Below are 23,793 nucleotides of genomic sequence, written 5' to 3'. Positions count from 1 at the left end.
AACCCCAAGTTCTTGACCTTTATGATCCCAGAGGTCCTTAGCAGTAATATAAGAAAGTACCACTGGAGATGAGACATGAGCATGTTGGAATGATGTAGAGGCTGTATAAGTAGATTTTCATTCTTCTGTGAATGAGGTTAAAGAGGAATAATGTGCATACTTTGTGAATATTACTAGTTCTTTTCGCTAGAGCGCTGTCTAGTGAGCAATGTTCGTCAACAGTTTCCTAAGAATGTAATTTTTTAAAAAACTTTGGAAACATTCACTTATTTGTAAGTTTAATTTGCTAATTATAAATCATTTTCATGTATGTAGCTGTTAAACAAGTTTGTAATGTTTTCTTAGCCTAGTGGTAGTCAGCAGGTATACTCAAATATATTTTCAAAACTGAATTTTTTTTTTTTTTAAGATTTTATTTATTTATTTGACAGAGAGAAACGCAGCGAGAGAGGAAACACAAGCATGGGAAGTTGGAGAGGGAAGCACGACTCTCTGCCAAGCAAGGAGCCCAACTTGATGCGGGGCTAGCCCAGTACGGGGCTTGATCCCAGGACCCCGGGATCATGTCCCAAGCCATAGGCAGACGCTTAACGACTGAGCCACCCAGGCACCCCAAAACTGAATTTCTTTTAAAATATTCTACGGGCGGGACGCCTGGGTGGCTCAGTTGGTTGGACGACTGCCTTCGGCTCAGGTCATGACCCCAGAGTCCTGGGATCGAGTCCCGCATCGGGCTCCCAGCTCCACGGGGAGTCTGCTTCTCTCTCTGACCTTCTCTTCGCTCATGCTCTCTCTCACTGTGTCTCTCTCAAATAAATAAATAAAATATTTAAAAAAAAAATATTCTACGGGCGCCTGGGTGGCTCAGTGGGCTAAAGCCTCTGCCTTCGGCTCAGGTCATGATCTCAGGGTCCTGGGATCGAGCCTCGCATCGGGCTCTCTGCTCAGCAGGGAGCCTGCTTCTTCCTCTCTCTCTGCCTGCCTCTCTGCCTACTTGTGATCTCTGTCTGTCAAATAAATAAATAAATAAAATCTTTTTTTAAAAAAATAAATAAATAAAATATTCTAGAATTTATACTGGCCTTTCTTCCAGTTAGTCTAAATTAGTGAGATCTGACCTTGCATTTGAGATTAGTACCAATGGACTAAGTTAAAATGTGAGAGTTTATTTTCCATTTTAATAACTCCCTGCATCACATACAGTTCCTTTGTTGGAATAAAAATCTTGGTAAAAGTACACATCAGCCACTATAAATAGCACCCATGAGCCTGTACATTCAAGAGAGTCTCCGGAGAGTGTATTTTAAACTGCACGTTGTTTAGAATAGGAAATTCTTCCAATATTCATATTTTCCACTGTGGGTGACATGGACGATCCTGTATCACATCTTCACAAGCTTCCATTTTCCTATACCATTTAGGAAGACAACTGATAAGTTTCCAGATGATTGCTCAATATGTGCTATTTATTTGCCTAAGGTTAACCTGCCTTTTACTGTCCATTGCGAACATTGCATACTTAGGGGCTGTCCAGATGAAAGCTAGGTAACCCCCAGAGCTGGCACCAGAAACGAGTTAATGAAAGGGTCCTTTCTTTCTGGAGTTCGTAGCTCTGCTGTGCCTACTTAGAAAAATAGCAGGCAACCCATTTTTGATTCCCACAGAAAACCTTGCACTATTGGTAAGTCTTTCTGGGGAACTCAAGAGACCAGTGTGGAAAATAAGTGGGCAGGAAGTGAACAGACAGACGAGCAGGATGAGGTAGGTGATGGGGTATCGTGCTGGTTCAAAGACAAGCAGCCTCGGCCGGTGTAATGGCACAGGCATCTTCCCCAAGTCACTGTTGGTAATGCTACTAGTTGTATACCTCTGCCCACTCCTTCCTTGAACAGTCCTTCTGTTTCTCTCACCAACTCTTGTGTAAATCTTGATTTTGTGTGTGTGTGTGTGTGTGTGTGTGTGTGGCCCTTTGGGGGGATCTAATATCCCCTCACCATTTTTCCTCTCTCTCTTTTTTTTTTAATGACTTTATTTATTTATGTAACAGACAGAGATTACAAGTTGGCAGAGAGGTGGGGTGGGGGGGCACGGGGAAGCAGGCTCCCTGCCGAGCAGAGAGCCCGATGAGGGGCTCGATCCTATGATCCTGGGATCATGACCTGAGCCGAAGGCAGAGGCTTTAACCCACTGAGGCACCCAGGCGCCCCTCTCCTCTCTTGATGAAGAAGAAGATGAGAAGCTACTGTTGAAGGGCCTTGGACAAAAACTGTGGTCTAGAAACAGTTGATACCTGATGCCCTTCCTTCCTGCTCTTCCCCTTTTAAGAGCCCATAACTCTTCCTACCCAACCATGAAAGCCAAATATTCCAAATATGTGTCTGCTTTCCGAGCCAGCATCCTCAGAGTATATCCTGGCTGCCGGGAGAGTCTCAGGGCCACAAAAGCTCCAGGGCTGACAAACCGAACAGAGTGAAGTTCTGTAAAACTTAGGGCTGAGGCAGGACAGAAATTCTTTTTTTTTTTTTTTTTTTTTGAAAGATTATTTATTTATTTAACAGGCAGAAATCACAAGTAGGCAGAGAGGCAGGCAGAGAGAGAGGAAGGGAAGCAGGCTCCTTGCTGAGCAGAGAGCCCGATGCGGGACTCGATCCCATGACCCTGAGATCATGACCTGAGCTGAAGGCAGAGGCTTAACCCACTGAGCCACCCAGGCGCCCCAGGACAGAAATTTTTAATGCTCTCGTATCTAAGTGCCTCGCATCCCAGGAACCTGCCTATAAATTCTCTCTCATTGTGGGATTTGTCAGAGCTGTGGAAGAGCTGAACGGGGGAGGCATAGCGGGCAGGAAGAAGCTGGTTTTCCCTGAGAACGCCTCCTGAGTGCAATTACTGCTAGGAGGCATATTCTTGTCTCCCATTGGGTTCTATGGTCAGAAATTAAGACTCTCTATTCTACGTTCTTGGAAAAGAGTTTGCAAATCCAGATCACTAGACCCGGACTTGCCAGGTAACGTGTCAAAGAGCATGCAGTCAGTGGCTGGGCCAGATCTGGAAACTGTCATTTATTCCAACTCCAGTACTTGTTCCTCTGCATTTGGCTGTGCCCAACCCATACAAGTGCCTCTGACTGCGCAAAATTACCTTTTAGGTCAAGGGTAAAAGAAGACACTGGATAAAACTAGCAGATCTGGACTTCCTCACCTGTCAAACAGAACTAGCCCTCCTCAGGGTGGCTGAGAAAATCAAATGAGATAGGAACAGATGCCATAAAAAACATGTAGGGTGGTTCACATGACATGTTTCTTATGTAGAGGGGCCTGTATGATTCATTAAATTGGATTTGCTTCTATTTCACTCTCTGTTGAGTTGCAAGTTTCATTCTGATCATATACTGGGTTCCAAAGGAATTTTCATACTTCATGCTTAGCTATCTTCTGTGATATGACTGGCCCTCAGGCATTCTAGGCTTCCAAAAATCAGACACAGAGAAAATGCTGTAAAATGTTACCTGTCATTTTCCCTAGAGCCCATCGCTCTGGAGAGGGCTAAGGACCTCAACTGCAGATTAGAAAAAGCCAAGCCATTTTATCTGCCCTTTCCTTTAGTCATGAATTAAGGAGAAATTTCAGAAGATTTAAAATGATGGCTTTATCCCAATCAAAATTAAACTGTGCTGTCTGTGGGTTATTTACTTGTCTGGTTTTGCATCTAACTTAGCAAAGATCTTAAGGCTCAGCGGGATTCTATGCTCTTCACACCGCTGTCTTTTCCCTCCTGAACGTCTTGTAACTGGTGAACTCTTACTCAGCCAGAAGGCCCAGCTTGACTGTCATCCTCTGGAAAACATCTTCCCAGAGGTCCCCTGTCAAAGTGACTGATTTCCCACCTTGAGTCGCCCATGGCTCTTTAAATGTATGTTGATTATGGTCTTGTATTATTATTAACATTGGTTATATTAATTATTACTATTTTTATTTTAACTATTTTTATATGCTTATTTGTTCATAGGTCTGTTTCACCCCACCAAATTAAGAACTCTGGATTAAAAACTACATCTTACTTTTATTTCCCCAAAGACCAGTATGCAATATGAATAAACGAAGGAGCGAATGGCTACTTCAGTTCACATCTGTGTGCCAAGGCAGAATCTTGCTCACTTTGTCAAGATGTTTATAGGGGGCAGAAACGTTAGTGATCTTTGTGATGTTCCCCAAATACTGACACCATCCATGTCTTCCTTGGGGTTCTATCACTCCCTTGTTGTGCCACTGGAATTTTGACTCCCTATCTTTTCTCTAGAGATATGAAGAAACTCATCTCATGGGTTTCTCTGATTACTAAGGATAATTGAACCGCTGCCTCATAAACTTTTGACCGTTATGCTTATTCAGTTGCCTCATGGAGGCAAATGATATTAATGTGGTAAGAACCAATTCCCTTTAGTGGGCCTATTTGCTCTGGCACTCAAACCCTTTAGTATTATTTGCAATTAACATTTGCATTGTCAGACCAGATAATTATCAAATTACAGGCTTCATACCAAACTTTAAGGAGTCCAACAGTGAACAAGCTATATAACCCCCAAATTTTTCCAATGGAAGACCAAGTCTGTTGTCTGAGTAACCTTCAGTTAATCCCAGGAGGATGGGCCAAAGTAGATGAGGGGTAGGACCAACCTTAGGCTAGCATTCATCATTACTCTTTCTGAAGTAAAGAGTATTTAACATGCAAATTAAATCGCAAGATTGGACTCTAAATAGCAGATTGTTTTCCAGTATTAGAATGTAGTAATGAACCAAGAAACAAAAGAATAAAGAAATACATGAGAGTTCATTTATCCAAGCAAGATATGGGGGGGTTAATTTTATTATCAGTGAAGTAGGGTATTTTTTGTTTTAATAAATACATACACCTCAAAAAATATGATTCAGAAGAAAGGGGGGAGGGGTTATAAATAACTATTAGTCAAAACTCTAGATCAGGATTCAGATTAATTCAGTTCACATTGACTGTGATACAACACATTCTACATGAGGCACTAAGTTTCTTCATTATAAAAGTATGCCCTTTGGTTAATTTGTTAACATAAAATTTACAATTAGGATAAAGTTAGTGCATTGAAATAGCCCAGGACATATAATACCCAAAGTACCATAGCACACCCTCAAAACTGTATCTTTTCATTTTTAATTTCATTTTTAATTCTTAGAGCCACTGAAAAAAGTTAGAAGGAAAGATAATTTGAAGTTATCCTAGAAAGACTCTGAATTCTGAAATACCTAGGAGAATCTTAAATTACATCAGCACTCTCTACTCTGCAATATAGTTTAGAAAGCTGGATGCATATTTCAGATCATTGGCTCTCGAATTTAAAATGTCTGTCTGCTATTTTTTGTATAAGTGTTATTTATTTTCTTTTCTTTGTTGTCTTCATGAGGTCTTAAAATTAAAAAGCTTCCCAGATGGATTTTGGCTTTTAAATGAGAAAAATGAATATGCTTTTTTATTAAATGCTTTCACTGAAAAAACCTGCCTGGTTCTATTCTATAATTAAAGAACAAAAAAAGAGCTCCATTTGCTTTTCCTGCCTTGATCCTAATGATAGCTTGATTTCATTGCTCAATAACTTCAAAGTAAAATAGCATCTTAAAGCTGAAAAGCTTTCCTCCTAGTCTATTTCTAATCTCCTCTCTCAAGCTGCCACCATAAAGTCATGCAAGAGTTCTACAAAAGACAATTTCTAATAATAAATTCAACACATAAGTGTTGAATTACATTAGGTCTCCCAGATGTAAGCAAGTGTAAGCTAACTGTAATCTACTGTCTTAGTCATTTGGGGCTGCTATAAGAGAATATCATAGACCGGATAGCTTAAACAACAGACATTTATTTCTTGCAACTCTGGAGGCTGAGAAATCCAAGATCAAGGTGCCAGCAGATCCATTACCTAGCAAGGGCCCACTTCCTAATTTGTAGTTGGCCGTTTTCTTGTTGTATCCTCATTTGGTAGAGAAAAAAAGCAAGTTGCCTTGTGTCTTTTCTTAAAAGGGCATTAATCCCCCTTGTGAGGACCTCACTTTCATGACCTCTAATTACCTCCCAGAGTCCCCACCTCCTTATACCATCACTGGCGGGGAGGGGGGCGGTTAGAATTTCAACCTATGAATTTTTCAAGGACAAGAATATTCAGTCTAAATCGTCTGTGTGTTAGCAAGTCTGAACCAAGAATGGGCCAGTGGAAGAGGTTTCCATGAATACCAAGTCCAAGACCAGGGTTGGTGGTGGCATCTGGGACTATCCAGATGAGATAGACGAAATCTCAGGGTTTGTTCAGTATTGTGACATGAGAAGTATTCTCTCCACTGAGGGAGGTATTTCCTCACATCTTCCCTTGGCTTGGGTAAAATATTCCTCATGACAGTTTTGCCTCCCTTTGCTCTGACTTCACCCTCATGAAGCATTCTCTGGGGACTGTGAGACTTCCTGATACTATGGCTTTGGGGAATGGTGGGAATATGAGAGCTCTCCAGGCACTAAAGAGGGAGGTCATTCATTCCCTTAACTAATTGGCATTAATTAACATTAACATTAATTAATTAACATTCTGATGTACACATCAGTGCCTTGTGAGTCTGGAAGCCAGTCGGTCTCCCTGAGACCTATCAACTTCAAGAACTCCCAAAATCCATTTGGTGGTGCAGCAGAGCTTTTAGATCCTGTACTATACTGAATGCTCCAAAAAAGGCCAGTCTGGGGAAGCCTCTGGGAGGACCAGCCAACAGGCCTTATTGTGGCAGCATCTCTACTCCATTGTTGTCCCTCTTCAACCTGGAGAGCAAATGACAAGTATTTGTCAAGTGTCTGCTACATGTCTAATCTTCAACCTGGAGAGCAAATGACAAGTATTTGTCAAGTGTCTGCTACATGTCTAACACTGTTCTAGGCTTTTTCAGGTGCAAGCAAGGTTTTAGGGAAAATCTCTACCAGCAAAAAGTTATAATTTATTTATTTATTAAGTCCAAAATAGGACAGTACCTAACCAAGTATCATTTTTATAATACAATAGTAAACTCTACATCCCAAGTATCCAAAATAATGGACTCTTTTTCTAGCAATAGAACAAATATATGTTTTAATCCAGTCCTGGCCTCCCCACCCCCGGAAAAAATCTGGATTTGATTCTAGCTATAAAAGCCATGTGTAAATTTAATATCCAGATGCAGAAAGTGGACACCAGCAAATAAATTTATGGTTGTGGAAATATTTAGATACTTTGAACAAGAGTGATATACACTGAGAAACCTGTGGCTTATGAATGAACATGCTTCCTTTGAAGATCTGACCTTTTTTCTTACACTAGAATTATGCTAGTTTCTTAATTTCCTTCCCATCAGTTCTATCTATGGATAATAAAGTGCACATTCTTTTTTTTTTTCTTTTTTAGGGGTGGGTGGATGGAAGGAGAGGAAGAGAGAATCTTTTTATTTTTATAATTTTTAAATTAAATTTATTTTTTTTAATAAACATATAATGTATTTTTATCCCCAAGGGTACAGGTCTCTGAATCGCCAGGTTTACACATTTCACAGCACTCATCATAGCACATATCCTCCCCAATGTCCATATCCCCACCACCCTCTCCCATCCCCCTTCCCTCAGCAACCCTCAGTCTGTTTTTTGAGATTGAGTCTTTTATGGTTTGTCTCCCTCCCAATCCCACCTTCTTTCATTTTTTCTTTTCCTAACCCCCAACCCCCCCACATTTCATCTCCACTTCTTCATATCAGGGAGATCATATATAGTTGTCTTTCTCCAATTGACTTACTTTGCTAAGCATAATACCCTCTAGTTCCATCCACGTCGTCGCAAATGGCAAGATTCCATTTCTTTTGATGGCTGCATAGTATTCCATTGTGTATATATACCACATCTTCTTTATCCATTCATCTGTTGATGGACATCTAGGTTCTTTCCATAGTTTGGCTATTGTGGACATTGCTGCTATAAACATTCAGGTGCACGTGCCCCTTCGGAGCACCACATTTGTAGGGAGAGAGAATCTTAAGCAAGCCCCACATCCAGCAGTCTCACAACCCTGGGATCATGACCTGAGCCAAAATTAAGAGTTGGTTGCTTACCTGACTGAGCCACCCATGCACCCCACAAATTCTACATTCTAAAGCATTTCACTATGGCCTGGATTCAGCTTCCTTTGGGTAGAAATCATATCCTTCCTGTATATGCTTCTTTCCTGGAATTATAGAAGATATATATAATTATTTTCATTGATACCAGAACCAGGGTTTTATAGATGTGCACTAGCAAGCATTCGGTCAAACAGCTGTTGTTAGAACCCTACTGTTTCCAAGCACTACTTTATTATTTTTTAAGATGTATTTCAAGCTGGAGGACAAAGGAGGAGTTGAAAGCATGATCCTTTTTTAGGTAGAAACTTTTCTCTCCAGGGAAAGAAAATAGTCTGGCTGGTTAAAAATCCAAGACTTTACAAAGAGCTTAGAGAGTAGACCTAAGTAATTGTTGCAAATGAGTTTAAACAGAAATGGGGAGCCTCACAGCAAGTTACCTGGAGGGGCTGACTCACACATGACAACATAACTATTTCTCAAATGCACGCATATAAGGGTAGGCTCAAATATTCTCATCTTTCCTCCTGAGGTGGCAAAGTATGAAGAAATAGTCTCATGTGCGGAAACTTCATGCAGGTGGGGCTGGACACTGGTTCGTAAAGAATCACTAGAATTCAGAGAAGTAAAGGGGATTTTAAAAGGCTAGGCAAAAGAAGAAGGAACAGCTTTGTTGGGTCAAAACCAGAAAGCTTCAGGAAATAGCAGGCAAATGGTGGCAAATGCTAATAATCTTTTCACTGAACAAAAGTTCCCTTTATGATAAATGTTAGGATGCAATGCACTGATTGAAGACGTGTGTTAGATTGCCAGTGGGATACAACTAGAGGTCAGGATATGCCTAAGGGGAAGTGCCAGCAGTGGAATGCTGGGCCTCAAGGATTGGCCTTGGGAAGGAGAGAATGCCCTCCTTTTCATGGAGTGGTAGCGTCACGGTGAAGGGACCAGCATTTCCCCATGAGAAATAACAGAAGCATCAAGACAGAGTGAAAGGATGTCTCATTCCTGCACTCCCATCCCGATTCATCCTAGAACCAAATACACATGATGGTGGCATTGATGGTGAACCCACTGGAATGGGACCAAATGTGGAGGGGAAAGCGAGTGGCCCAGAGGAGTAGCTTGCAAGAAAGTGGATTGAACACAGATTCAGGAGAAGCACTACCTCCAGGAGGGAAGGGAGAGAATGCTATTCTAAAAGAGCACAGGGGCACTAAGTTACTTTGAAATTTTTATTTCTCAGCCAGATGGTGAGCACATAGATGTTCATTATGATTTTTCCTTATTCCTTTTCGTTTGTCTAAAAGATTTCAGAATGGGGTGCCTGGGTGGCTCAGTTGGTAAAGTGATTGCCTTTGGCTCAGGTCATGATCTCAGGGTCCTAGGATCAAGTTCTGTGTTGTTGGGCTCCCTGCTCAGAGGGGAGTCTGCTTCTCCCTCTCCCCTCCACCCCTCCCCCTGTTTGTTTTCTCTCTCTCTCTCTCTCTAATAAATAAAATCCTTAAAAAATAAAATAAAAATAAAAACAAAAGAGCAAAATATAAGTTTAAAAAGGTGCAGAACGCTTATAGCTGTTATCCATATATCTTCAATCAGAATCTGCCTATGGTTGTCAATAGAATCATATTACTAATAATATACTTCTTAATGCTCCTGCTCATGTGGGATGACCACCCCACTACCAATTAAAAAAAAAAAAAAAGTCCTCTCTGATTGTTTCTGGAAGTCTGTCTCACACAAGATCATGTGCCACATGCAGCCTCCCATTGCTCCTTGCTGCTAGGCCCCTATCCCTGTGAGGCCCCGGCCCCTGCTCTGCCACCAAGTCATTTCAGAGGTGCCTCCACTGCCACAGCCTCGGAGCCCACCCTGAGACCTTGGGCCTCTATGTCAAAGGCACCATCTGGTGTCCTTGTGCCTCTAGACTTTCAAGCTACCAACATGGCCCCACATTCCCTTCAGCCCTCTAGAATTTCAGAACCACGTTGTGCTCTGGACAGATGTAGGACTGGTAACTCTGTCCTCTGCTCTGCTACTCTTTGTCATTCAGGCACCAAAGCTTGGCCTAGACTCAGCAAACACGTTGTGGAAACAGCTTCAGCTTCTCTGCACTCCCCCTTTCCTCAGGGCACAGATATGTGGCAGTGGGGCTGGGGGCTAAGGGGCCAATTCCAAGGCATGTGATAGCCAACAACTATCCAGATCCCCATGCAAATTGCCCCCCACCCTCGACCCATGTCACTACTCAGTCACACCCAGATGCATCTCAATTCCAGTGGTGGGCACAATAAAACTTGAGGCCAGGCCACCATTCCCATCACTCATCCTTCCATTTTGACTCAATTACAGACAAAATAAATCCACTTGGTCAAAGTAATGATTTGCTCATTATGAAGCCATGTGCACTAAATCTTTTATGCAGCACATATGACAGAAGGCCTGCTCTCTGCCAGGCACTGTGCTAACTGGAACAATGGGAGGGTCAGAAAGATGGCTGGGACACAGTACCCCTGCTCTAGGAGCTCACAGCCTACCAAGTGGAGCAAGAAATACATCAGTACACTGTTAGTTCAACCTAGAACCTTGATCTCCGTGTTGCCTCAAATCAATAGACTTCCCAGCTTTTGAAATTCAGGGAGGTGCCCTTTGAAAGATTTTTCCTCCCTTTTTGAAATCAGGTTTTGTGTTCCTCAGTTCCTGAGACCTTTGACCAAAAAAATACAAAACAATATCCTGAAAGAGTTGAAAGATGGGCCTCTGAAAACAGTCTGGAGCTTTCTCTGTGAGGGGCAAATAACAACAACAAAACTAGCTTCACAGTAAATGCTGGAAGTAGACTGATGAAGTTACAGATCTAGAGAGGAAGGAGGGGAAAGAAAAAAGTCCTGGATTTAGCACAGAAATGAATGAGTGATCTCTGTAAGGGATGCTGTTATCAATGCGAAAACGACATTAAGATGTGTTAACAGGAACATGGCAGACAGCGCTGGGCCTTCATCCAGGCACATTCAGCCTTGGTCAAACCTTTATTATGTCCAATTTTGGTTTCCTGCTTGAAGACTTGTTGTATTTCAGGCTGATATTAAAAGAATGGAAAATAGGCACTGGCATCTAGCCTAGAAAAGACGAGGCTGCAGGATGATTTAATACCTGTGGCACTGATAGAGATATTTCAGCAACAGGAAGTGTAGTTCAGTAACAGAATAAATTGAGCATAAGGGCGATTAAACACTAGGGCCTTGATCGCGGGATGTCATCTTTGAAGCACAAGTTCTTCAGCCCTGCTGCTTGCAGAGTATGGTTCACTTCCTATCTTGTATTACAATTTTTGTGTGCATATCTTGCCTTCCTTTGGGGCTGACCTTCTCGTCTTTGGATCCCCTACAGCAGGTCCCTAGGTGACTGGCTCATAGTATGTATTCAAATGGTATCATGTGAGGAGGGGCAAGGGGGTACCTGTTGGGACAAACTACATAGCCACCATCGTAAGGGAGATAAGAGAGGATAGCGCCCAAGACCTGTTACAGGCCTATGGACAGATCACACAAGGAATAGTTCAGAGAATTGTGTCAGCCAAGGCCACAAGGATACTAGTGAAGGACAGGTTGTTGCACAGAAAGAGTAGGGTGAGGGGTAAACGGTGACTTTTCCATAGCAATTCGTTTGTTCCTCCGGCCACAGCCAACCCACCACAGACCCCTGAAGGAAGACCCAGCCGGAACTAGGAAGACCCAGCCGGAACTAGGAAGATGTCAGCAAAGACACAATGGGGCAGGAGAGGCAAGGCAAAGGCACTACTGGAAGGGAGAAAGCAGAAGAAAGAGAGAAGAGGCATCTGTAATTTCTGCAGTGGGACCTGGATAAAGGGAGGAGTATTTCATGGCAAGCTTTCTTAGGAGGATACATTAAAATGCACGATCACCAGGCAATACAAAGCAGTACCGTTCAAGTGCACAAGCTCAATGCTATGGGGGTAGAGAGGCCTTGAGCTGTGGAGGGAAGACTAAAAGGGGCTCAAGGAAAGTAGAAAAGAGGGTCTGCCTGCAGAGAGGTAGTTAACCCCCTTCGTTCCATTCCTATCCACCCCTTGATGAGTAGCTGTCTGGGTAAAATGTTGCAAATGCCCTCATTCTAAGGATATAGAGTCTATGAATTTCTTTGTAAGAAAACATTTTTCAGGAGGCTTTTTAAAAACTCCCTTTAGATTATTGAACTGTTGCCTTTCAAGTGAGTAGATGTCTTTGGGGTTTGAGTTTCTGTAGGAAGTAAGTGGCTCTGTGTGTGTGTGTGTGTGTGTGTGTGTGTGTGTGTGTGTGTGTGTGTCTGTGTCTAAAGTGCATTAGGCCAGTACACAGGCGCTTCCCACATACCTCTCTTTTCCCTAGGGAATTGTTCCAAGGTAGAAGCTGTTCTCAAACAACCATTTCAGACTGTAAAGTCTGGAACAGATCATGTGGTCCAGTCTCCTACCTCCATGAAGTTATTTTTTTAAAATCATATTTTATTAATAAAGGACCACCCTGTGGTGGGAGCTGTTCCTTCTATCTCACTGACCTCCTCCAAATCTTCTCAGCATAGGCTCTCTTTGATAAAAAATTAAATATAGTATCCAGAAATGAAGGATGCTGTGAGTAATTTGAGACTGGCCCAGACTCCCATTTTCCCTAGTAAAAGAGTCCTGAAATGTCCGATGTGTGATTCCCCACGCTCTTGCTGAAGGATGGATGACTGCCTCAGTTGTTCATGGTACCAGTGGATTAATCCAGTTTTCAGAAACTCCAGTTCTGGAAGCTGGACGCTCAGCACTCCTGTCTGTGCTACAGGGTGAAAGCACGGATGCCTGCTGGTCTCTGCAGGAACATAACACTGTGCACAAATGAATCTTTGATATGTCTCCTTAATTTCCCTCCTCTCTCCTCTCTAGCCCTATCTAGCCAGGCCCCAGAGTGCTACTTGGAAGTTGTGGATGCCAGCCCTGCCTTGAGCTCATGATTCACTTCTCTCCCCGCCTCTCAAATGCATCCAGTCTCCCTTTCATGGGCCTTTGTGTTCTTCCTATTTCCCCACTGGTGTCTGACCCAGGTCCAAAACTCACTTCTCTCTTCACTATCACCATGTCAGTACCCTACTAAGTAGCATGAGTTATGACACCTGCTCCTTTTACTATCACAAACTGCAGACAGACAGCTACTTCCCAGATGCATTCCATTAATAACAAGGAGCCAGCAAAGAATGTGCATGATTTCCTTCTTCTTATCTTTATAGCTAGGAAAAGAGCTTGGTGGATAGACTTTGTACAGCTTGCCATTAGCATACATTTAGTATATGAATATCAGCATATCAGTGGAAGATTACTAAATTCTTGCTCTCCTCCATGGAAGGTAAGGGGTGTGTGTGTGTTGTAAGAAAGAGAGAGAGATAAGACTGGCCTGGAAGAATCACTTTTCTTCTAAGCTACTCTTGTTTTATGAGCTTATTTCAAATATACCAAAACTCTACTTGCTACCTCAAAATTGGAGTGTATTGGGAAGGGGGGAAATCAGGCATTGAAACGAATTCCCAAGGGCAAATGAGTCCCATAATCAAATATATTAGTTTGCTATCACTGCTACAACAACCAACCACAGACTTGGTGGCTTCAAACAGCACAAACTGATTACCCAGCTAGAGGTTCAAAATCCAACACAGGTCTTACTGGGCTAAAAGCAAGGCCTGGGCAGGGCTGCATTCTTCTGGAGGCTCTAAGGGAGAATCCATTTCCTTTCCTTTCCAGCTTCTAGAGGCTGGCCTCGACCTTGGCCCCCTTCCTCCATCTTCATCGGCAGCAACGTGCATCTCCCTGACCATTCCTCTAATCGCATCTCTCCCTGACCACAGCCAGACGGCTGTCTGATGTTAAAGATCAGGTGATTAGACTGGGCACATCAGAACATCCAGGATCATCTCCATCTCAGTGCCTGTAACTTAATTACATCTGGGCCGAGTCCCTTTTTGCCACTTACCTATTCATAACTTCTGGAGATTAGGACATGGATGTCTTCGGGAGGAGTGTGATTCTGCCTGCCACAGCAAGTCGCTGAACTTTTTGAAGGGAAAAAAATTGAATGGGCAAACTTTGGTAGTAAGGGGAATAGCAACATGTCTCGGTACACGTGTCTGTCTCAGCTCTGGAACAAGCAACTCAGGCCAAGTCAGTATCCTACTGAGGACTCTCGTGTGAGGGCAGACATAGCTCTGTTTTTATGAGGGGCTCATGCACTTTATGTAGTCAATATACGTTGAGACATACATGTATATCAACATACGTATCATCAAAGAGATCTTTAAATGTGTACATATCATGATACATGGTGATAATTAACTTTGAAATTCACTAAACTGTATTTGCTATAGAAACCATGACTTGATGAGAGCATAGTATTTAAGCAGGAAGACACCCCAAATCTTCTAGGGACTTGAAATGACAAGAGCATCAAATCTAACCAAATTAAACTTCTTTAAGTCAAGCACAAGAGTTGTGGCTAGAGCTCTGCTCCACGGGCACTGGGTGACCCGTTTCACGTGCTCTGGGCCTCTGAGCCCTTGTTTGTGACAAGAAACATCTCCAACCTGTTTTTCACTCTGTGAAGGGGCTCTCAGTGTGAGCAGCTGATTGCTTCTCCAGCTCTTTACTGAAAGAATCATCTTGTGTTGTGGAGATCCGAGTTGCTCTGCTCATTTGACAGAGAGCCCGCCCCATAAGTACCCGCGTTCCCTAGCACCAGTCTGACCATTGCAGCTTGGAGATGAAGAAGGGCCTTCATCACTCAAACCCAGTCAGAGAGTCGTCTCCAGATGGAATCAACACCACCCCCTCCTCAGGGGTGAGGAGTTGGTTGCCTCCCAGACTGTTGCTGACCAGGCTGTCTTGCCTGGCTTGGCTGATGAGATCACCATACCAGCGCGCTCTGGGTGCAGACCAGGCCGGCTGTTGCAACATGTTCCCAGGCCGGCTGTTGCCCTCATTCTATCGAGGGGCGTGAGCACCAAACACCCTGTATGATCCGGCAGTTCACTGACAGGGCGGTCTCTCTTCTCCCCTCTGCCTTGGGTTTGCATTTTTATTTCCTGCATCCATCTTTCCCTGGATAAAAGGGATAAGAGGAGTTTCTCAGATTTGATTTCTCAGTGGGAAATGTTTACTTTGGAAAGCACCTACACCGATGTTAATTGAGAACAGAGCTCAGAATGAGGGCCTGAAAACTGCAACCCTGCGAACTTATTGGTGGGCTGATTTCTGCTGATCTCTCCTTGGTTGGATTGTGCCTGCAAGTGATCCCATGATCAACTATTTTCCAAAAGGCTGCGCACATGGATTGGTGTCCTTTCCTTTGACTAGTTCTCTCCCTCGCTGTAATTATTTGCAATTAATCATATAAGGTCTTCATCATGAAAGCTACTGAGAATCCTGGCCCCTACTACCTAGTATTAACAGTCTGGAAATCTCCAAGCAATCTGTGCCCTTTGCAGTCTAAACAGGATGGGCCTCTATTAGAGAGATTACAGTAAAAAATAACAATCAGCTCTCTGATGATCCTATGCGGAGGGAAAGGGTGGGGAGGAGTAGATTTGGCAGAGGACTAGCCCAGACTTTCGTCACAGGGACAGACCAAAGTGTTAACACAAAGGGAGAACACGGGAGCATCCTGCACCCTGCATTTCAGCCACAGAAAACATGGCACCTCCGGGGGCCCGGCCCACGTCCTGACCGCCTGGAGGGTCTCAGCACCTCCAGTAACCCTCCGCCCCTTCCAGCTGCGGACATGCTCGGGGGATCCGGATTGCAGGGAAGACGCAGCCTGGCCGCCCTCTCCCAGTGAGTGCTCGCTTTGCCTCTTTTTAAACTTTTCTTTCTTGTTGCTTTTTTTTTTTTTTTTTAAAAAGAGGAATTGTTTTAAAAAAGAAGAAAGAAGAAAGAAAGAAAGAAAGAAAGAAAGAAAGAAAGAAAGAAAGAAAGAAAGAAAGAAAGAGAGAGAGAGAGAGAGAAAGAAAGAAAGAAAGAAAAGGAAAGGAAAAAATTTAATTGTGGGAGTGGGAGGGGAGAGGAGAAACCAGGAGGCCAAGGCAGGCCGTCAGTATGTAAATTTCAGACCTGTCTGAAACTTTCTGGGCTAAACTTTATAGTTGTTCTGATTGGTTTTCCTTTTTGCCATTTTTATGGTGGTTTGTAGACCATTTGCAAGGGTTTATAATGCTTAGGTACGGGATTTCTCTACTGCAAATACTGGTCCACAAAGTATTGTGTTTCTAAAGATCTGCTGTTAATTTAGACCTGAGCCCTTTGCTCAGAATGATCCATTTGCAGGAATCAGAGATTTTGGCTAAAGCACACATTGCCCAATCCTTAAAGTCAACAGCCCAAAGCCCTTAATATACTGACCATCTGACTGTGACCGAAGAAGATTGAAAGCACATGCAATTGATCAGGGAATTGTTCAGATAACAGGCTCCAAGGTTTAGGATCTTGAAACCCTGGAATGTTAAAGCTACAAGGGGCCTCTAGGATTGTTCGCTGCGACGTTCTCATTCTGTAGACAAGGAGATGAAACCCAGAGGGGTAACTCAACTTACCCAAAGCCAGACAACTGTCGGTAACGAAGCGAATGTCTTTGTAGTCACAGGCAAGAGCCCTTTTCATGTTGGTGTTTATGAGTTTTGGAAAACTGACTGGGTCTTGGGAAAAGGTACCGCACAAGAGTGAGAACACCAAATGGCCTTTCAGTAAATCTTTCCCATTTTTGAGAGTTTTGGCACCCATTCAGCATGACAATTGTTGTTCCAGTTGGTCTAGCATTTGTGCAACAGTTAATCAAATAAACAGAGGGACTCAGTAGGGTCCTAAAAACAGGACCTACCTCCACCACATTAGCAGATCTCTTGGATCACCCCTTTCTGTAAGCGTGATCACTCAAGTATGAGTGCTCCAAGGGGTTTTAGAGGTTATCTGTGTAGGCCAATGGTTATCAAACTAGTTGTTTTGGTTTTTTTGTTTTGTTTTTCTTAGCAACTCTAATGTTACAAGGACTTCTGTTACGTAAAGGAGCTGTCCTGGTTGAATGGGTGGGTGTAGATCTAGAGCTCCTCACTCCTACGACACTCCCAAATCATGTCCCACTGCTTACCTCCGCTCTACTCCCCGTCTTTTCTCCACTCTACCCCACTCTGCCCACTCCACTAAAACTTCCTTGAAATCCTGGATCTCCATGAACAGTTCAGAAACCGCTGGTCTTGTTTAATTCCTTTATTTCCGATAAGGAAAGTGATGCACACAGTAGGGAAAGGTTTGCCCAGTGTAGCACAGCTGGCCAACAACAGAGCTCGGAATGCTGGGAGAGAGCCCCATCCATGTGTCCACACATGCCCGAATGTCCTGTGTTTCTCTCTCAACCCCCAAGTTCTGACTTTCCCCACTCCGTCCTGCCTGTGGTTCTGTCAGTTTACTTTCTCTGTCTCTCTCTCCCTCCTCACTCACTCCATCATTTCCTGAATTTCAAGTTCTTGCCTCTCACGTGGACGACTATAATTGCCTCTCCTCTCATCCTGCCCTCAGTCTTTGTCCCCTTTCTGATCCTGTCCGCAGCCCCCTCCTCTGCCCACTTTGAGGATGGAACCCTTTCTCCTTAATGTGGCATTCAAAGTTCTCCACAATCTGGGGCCCTGGCTCAGTTGGTTAATTGTCTGCCTTCGGCTCAGGTCATGATCCCTGAGTCCTGGGATCGAGCCCCGTGTGGGGCTCCCTGCTCAGCCGAGAGCCTGCTTTTCCCTCTTCCTCTGCCTGCTGCTTTGCCTACTTGTGCTATCTCTCTGTCAAATTAACCTTAAAAACAAATGAAGTTCTCTACAGTCTGCCTCAGTATCCCTTGCCATTTTGACTCACTGTTCCCCAGATTCATGGTGGGCAGACCACCTCCATGCCTTGGCCCACTCTGGTCCCTACACGGGAACACTCCGTGTGCCTCAGCCCCCTCATCTGGAATAAAGGCCTTAAACAAGATTAGGGGTTCCTGAACTAGTCCATGAAAATGTGGGATTCCAGAGAAGTTTTGGAGGGGTAGGCTGAGGTGGGGTAGAGAAGTGATGGGAGTGAGGTGGGCATGAGGTCTACCTCACCTGCTTCTGCCTACTTCTGTCCTGTCCTTCAAAGCCCCAGTCAAACCTTCCTCCACAAACCTTCCTCAGTTCTGTTTTCTCTCTATACAAGTAAGTTATGTCCAACCTTCTATGATTAGCTTTGGACTACAGTTAGGGGCGAGCGTGCCTGTCCTTCCCACAATACATAGCAGTTCACTTGCGGGCCGAACTTTTTTGAATCTTTGAATCTTTAGTTTCCAGCATGGTGCTGGTGGGAAGAAAAAAAAAATCTTTAAATGTCCTATTATTGAGTAAACCAAACTCAGTTTATCCAAGTTCACACTTTTCATTTGATTCCTCTGAACACAGGAAGCTTCTGCACTTTTTGCTTTGGGAGAAGTATTAGGTTAAAGGCCTAAACAGGTGCCCAACAGAATGGTTTCTAAATTCCTTGACATTTGCATCAGATAATTTATCTGAGGTTCATTGCCTCCAGAGCAAGATTGGCAGTATTTATTTATTTTTTTTTATGAGCCACATTAAAATTCCTGAATGCCAAGCTCTGCACAGAGCCCTGTTATCTTCAGGGCAGGTGGGAACGGCCTCTCAGTTCTTTAGATTTCAAGGTGCTGTGTAATCTATTCCTGGTGAGATACTGTCACTTGCAGTCTAATATTTTCATCGCTACTTTTCTCATCTCCCCGAAGCCCTCATGAAGTCTCCTTAAGGCAGAATTGCACATTTCTTGTAAATATTCATGCTTTAGTCCATTAAGAGTTATGTTTCTCATAAAGAAATACGCTTTTATAGATCCTGACGATAAAAAAGTTTTGTTCTTGTGTCACGTTTTGTAACAAATGTGGAAGAGGATATAAAGTTTAAAACTATGGAATCAAAAAAAAAATAGGAAGTTATATAGGAAATGAGTCTCAGTTTATGCCGTTTCTCATGTGCCTCCCAGCCCATCAAAAATGGCTTTGCAGAGGCAGCGCTAGCTGAGGTCAGAGGAATGGGGTCAGGGGAGGTGCTCCTCTACCATCTGGAGGCTCATTTGCTCCTGGCATTCCCAACTGGAATGGTGAGGATGAGTTTTTCCCAAGGAAAGGCAGCCTTGCTTCTCAGTATTTGTTTTAGATACATCTCAGGCTTAAAAAGGTGGTTGTGGGCTGGCCTGAGTTCCCAACTGCCATGTATAATGATATTTGAAGTTCCAAAAACCAATTTGCAAATTAAGGTTTGGAAACAAGCTTTTCATAAATGTAGGACTGCTTGGATTAATTTCCAAGCCTAATTGAATTTTTAAGAGGAGCCTTTAAAACTCTGTAAACCTTACTCATTTCCATGCATTCATTCAACAAATATTCATTGAAGGTTTTCTCTGCCAGTTGCTGGTGCTGGACTAAGCACTAAGAACATAAAAAAGGACAAAACACAGGTTCTGGCTTCACGACGATCTAGTCTTTTAACCTCTCACCCAATGTGGGGCTGTAGGAGTGTTTTCTCAGCCCTCCTGCCCTGCACGACTCACACACTCCCCAGTCCGCTCCTGGCTGTGGCTGCGCGCAGAGCAGTCTGGCTGCCTCATCAGCCTTAGCTACATTAGTGTTTTCCTCTTTCTTTTTTTCCTCTGACCATCTGCAAGAAATACAAGTTTCTTTTAACTTCTACTTAAAACAACTGAAGTACAATAAACTTAAGTTCATTTTGTGACTCAGTATCATATGTATATACAAACACAGAAATGTATTGGAAACAAATAGTTGACAAAGCAGTATGCACTCTTACTATGTACAATCCCCTTGTATATTTCTTCTTCTTCTTCTTCTTCTTTTTTTTTTTTAAGATTGATTGATTGATTTGAGAGAGAGCGTGTGAGCGGGGTAGGGGCAGAGGGAGAGAGAGAAACTCAAGCAGACTTCACACTGAGTGTGGAGCCCGAGGTGGGGCTTGATCCTAGGACTTGGAGATCACAACCTGAGTCAGATGCTTAACCAATTGAGCCACCCAGGTAACCCTATATTTCTCTGTTTTTTTTAAGTTGTATTGCCAATTTCTCTTGTTTTCAGCTTTATTGGGGTATAATTGGTAGATAAAATTAAAATATCCTTCAAGCATAGAGTGTGGTGATTTGATTTGATAGACGTATACATTGTGAAAGAGTTCCCCATCAGGTGAATTAACATGTGCATCACCTCCCATACTTACCTTTATTTTTTCCTTTTTTTTTTTTTTTTTTTGGTGACAACACTTAAGATTTACTCTCTCAGCAAATTTCAGTTCTGCAATACAGTATTATCCACTATAGTCACCGTGTTACATGTTAGATCCTCTGACCTTATTTATCTTCTAATCTAACTGAAGGTGTGCACCCTTTTAACAGCCTCTTCCTGTTTCGCCCACCCTCCAAACCCTGGCAGCCACTATTCTAGTTTGACCTGTTTTTTCTCTCTAATTCCACGTGTAAGTGATTCCATACAATATTTGTTTTCCTCTGTCTGGTTTATGTCACTTAGCATAATGCCTTCCAGGTTCATCCGTGTTATTGGAAAGGGCAATATTTTCTTCCTTTTTAAGGCCAAATAATATTCAACCATATACATATATATATACACACACACATACACACACACACGTGTGTGTATATATATGTGTGTGTGTATATATATATATACATATATATATAAAATCACATTTTCTTTTGTCCATTCCTCCATCAGCAGACACTTGGATTATTTCCATACCTTGGCTATTGTGCATAATGCTTCGGTGAACATGGGAGTGCACATACCTTTTCAAGATACTGAGTTTCTTGCCCTCTAATATTTTCTGTACCTTTTAATTTCCTTTAAAAATGCTGGTCGTGACCCATTAAATAGATTTCAGAAGCTGCAAATGAGTCACAAACTGAGTTCAAAAACCATTGAACCTATCATGTGGTCTTGGGACAGCTGGCTCCCTCGGGGCAGCTTAGGAAGCTCTGCCAACCTAGTGACCACCTGGCTCCTGCAGCAGGAGTCAGCGCAAGGAGGGGCTTTTCAGAGGGGAATCAGAGGGTCTGGATTCTGGCTCCCCCGGTGACCAGCACTGTGATCCCAAGCAAGCTGCTGCAAGTTGCCAGCGTGCAGCTATAAAATGGAGATAGTCATGCTTGCCCTGTGTGACTTGCGGGATGGCAAGGTCATCCACTACAGTGACGTGCATTAAAGTATACGGAAAATATTAAGAACAAAACAAATGCAAGTTATTGTTGAATAGCCTTGTTTTTCCCAATTAAAATTTAATATCAGAGGAACAACTTGGAGGGACCATTTGTTCTTTATAGACTTGGAAGAAGATCGTGCATGGGCTATAATATTATGCAATTTCATAAATGAAAATCTCAGAGCGGTGTTTGTTTGTGATGTTGTAACGAGGTTTGTATTTAAGAGCTCAGCTGGGTCATCCTCCCTCCTCTGCCATTTCTGTAACCAGAAAAAGTTACACAACCAAGGAAGCAACTGGTGGTCAATGGGCTTTCGTCTCATGAGCCCATTTGTGTGCTTTGACTGATAGGATCACCTCCAGCCTGCTGGATTTAGAAACACTAATTTCTACAGTTTATAAGACTACTTTTTTTTTTTAACTGAAAACAACAGACATTAAACAAAAGTAACCAGCAAAGGAGATAATTTTATTACGAAGGGTTTAAAACAGTAAACTTCTAGAGGAAATATGGCACTTTTCTCATTGATCTTTCCCTTTTTCTTTACAACTTTATTGTAAACCTCATGTCACACAGACATTGATGAGAATGCATCTGTTAGGTTGTGATGTTCCTATTTAAAGCCTCATATTCTAGTCTTATATTTTCTGTGTTGGCGAATTCCTATTAGTTGCTCCTTTCATGCTAGCTCAGCCTGTCTCATTAGCTCTCCATATCTTTTCTTTATCTCTCCATGACTGCTTTCTGATCCTTACAAGGAATCTCTACACTCACCTTTGCTAGAATTCAGTTCTCCAAAATACCATCTCTTTCACTTTGTACATAACAGAGGACAAATCAAATAGTAATATAATAAGGACTACATTCACTCCAAAGAGAAGGAAATAGATTTGACATTCTTATTCTCTAAAGAGTGAAAACGTTCTTTACACAGTTCAGCAATAAGCCATAGCTCATAACTACCCTGTGAATTCCAGAGAAAAAAATATATAAAGGGCATAAAATTTGAGCAACTCTTTAAAGCTAGCTTTAAGCTGATATCATGACCTTTGTAGCTTCTGCATACTCTCCATAGCTATGTAATACATTTGTGTGGTATGCTTAAGCATTGAATTGAAAAAGACTGTATTCACACAACATTGTAATGAACAGGTGAGGCCTGGGGGTGCTGAGGCATACTGAACCTTTGGAGAAGAAGGGATGGCTTTAAAGAGGAACCTGTTGGGGCGCCTGGGTGACTAAGGCAGTGAAGCGGCTGCCTTTGGCTCAGGTCATGATCCCAGGATCCTGGGACAGAGTCCTGTATGGGGCTCCCTGCTCAGCGGGGAGCCTGCTTCTCCCTTTCCCTCTTGCTCTGACTACTTGTACTCTCTCTCAATGCAAATAAATATTTTTTAAAGTAATAAAAAAGTAAAGAGGAACCTTTTACTCACCTCTGCCACCTTGCAAGTAACCTTTCTGGAGTGAAGCGTTGCTGCTGGTTAGGGAAAGGGTCTCAGCATACCTGCTCTTGGGCAGGCACAGCTATCACGGTACAAAGTGGGCACATTCTTGATAGATGAGAAATTAAGAGCCAGATATCCTGACTCCCACATCTGTGTTTAGACTTTACTCATTACTAAGTGTGTGACCTTGGGAAGGTCACTTAGTTTCACTATGTCTAAGTTTCTTCATCTGTTTAAAAAAAAAAAAAGACTATATAATATCTTCCTTGCAGGTTTAGTGAAAAGTAAAAGAACCAGCTATGCAAACACCCTACCCTCTGAGCACCCCCTTCCTAAAGCCCCCAGAAGACGGGTGACTTCATATCTTTACGTCAACCGAACTACTGATGCTGGGGCAAAAGGCAGCTGAATTCGGTTTATGATTGACCTGTATGCACTAGAACATCCATCTACACCAGAAGAATCAGAGGAACTCTTCATCTCAGATTTTAGTTGCTCCATTTACTAACTACGTAAAGAAGCTAACCCAGGGGCACCTGGGTGGCTCAGTTGGTTAAGCATCCGACGCTTGGTTTGGCGCAGGTCGTGATCTCATGTGTTGTGAAACCAGGCCCCACCCCCCCAAGGTGAGGAGTCTGCTCGAGGGTTCTTGCTCTCTGCCTCTCCCCAACGCGCATGCGTGCTCTCACTCTCTGTCTCTCAAATAAATAAATAAATAAATCTTAAAAAAAAAAAAAGCCCATACTGCTATACTTTGGATAACTCTGAAGTTAAAGGAAACTTGCTAAAAGCGGACTTTTGGGGCAAAATACTGAATTACTACTTTTCCGACTTGGCACAAACTGGACACATTATAAAGGAGGATGTAGTAAGATGTAGGGATCTGTTGGCG

The 23,793-nt window shown here is 42.9% G+C and overlaps 1 protein-coding gene across 6 annotated transcripts in view; it reads left to right on the top strand.

Moving 5' to 3' along the window:
- CALD1 (caldesmon 1) overlaps positions 1-23,793 on the top strand; it is a 183,085-nt gene that overhangs the window by 94,868 nt on the left and 64,424 nt on the right. For 3 of the 6 annotated variants that reach the window (XM_032868908.1, XM_032868880.1, XM_032868870.1), the window contains exon 1: positions 15,707-15,999. The exons of the other annotated variants lie outside the window; for them this stretch is intronic. In XM_032868908.1, the coding sequence (XP_032724799.1) occupies positions 15,722-15,999 (278 nt within the window). In that variant the 5' untranslated portion in view covers positions 15,707-15,721. Of the gene's footprint in view, positions 1-15,706; positions 16,000-23,793 lie in introns of those variants that run through there. 6 annotated transcript variants of the gene reach the window in all.

This window comes from Lontra canadensis, unplaced genomic scaffold, assembly GCF_010015895.1.
Source record: "Lontra canadensis isolate GAN:19392208 unplaced genomic scaffold, GSC_riverotter_1.0 scaffold2, whole genome shotgun sequence".
Taxonomy (NCBI): Eukaryota; Metazoa; Chordata; class Mammalia; order Carnivora; family Mustelidae; genus Lontra; species Lontra canadensis.
This window is presented reverse-complemented; position numbering and strand designations above follow the sequence as displayed.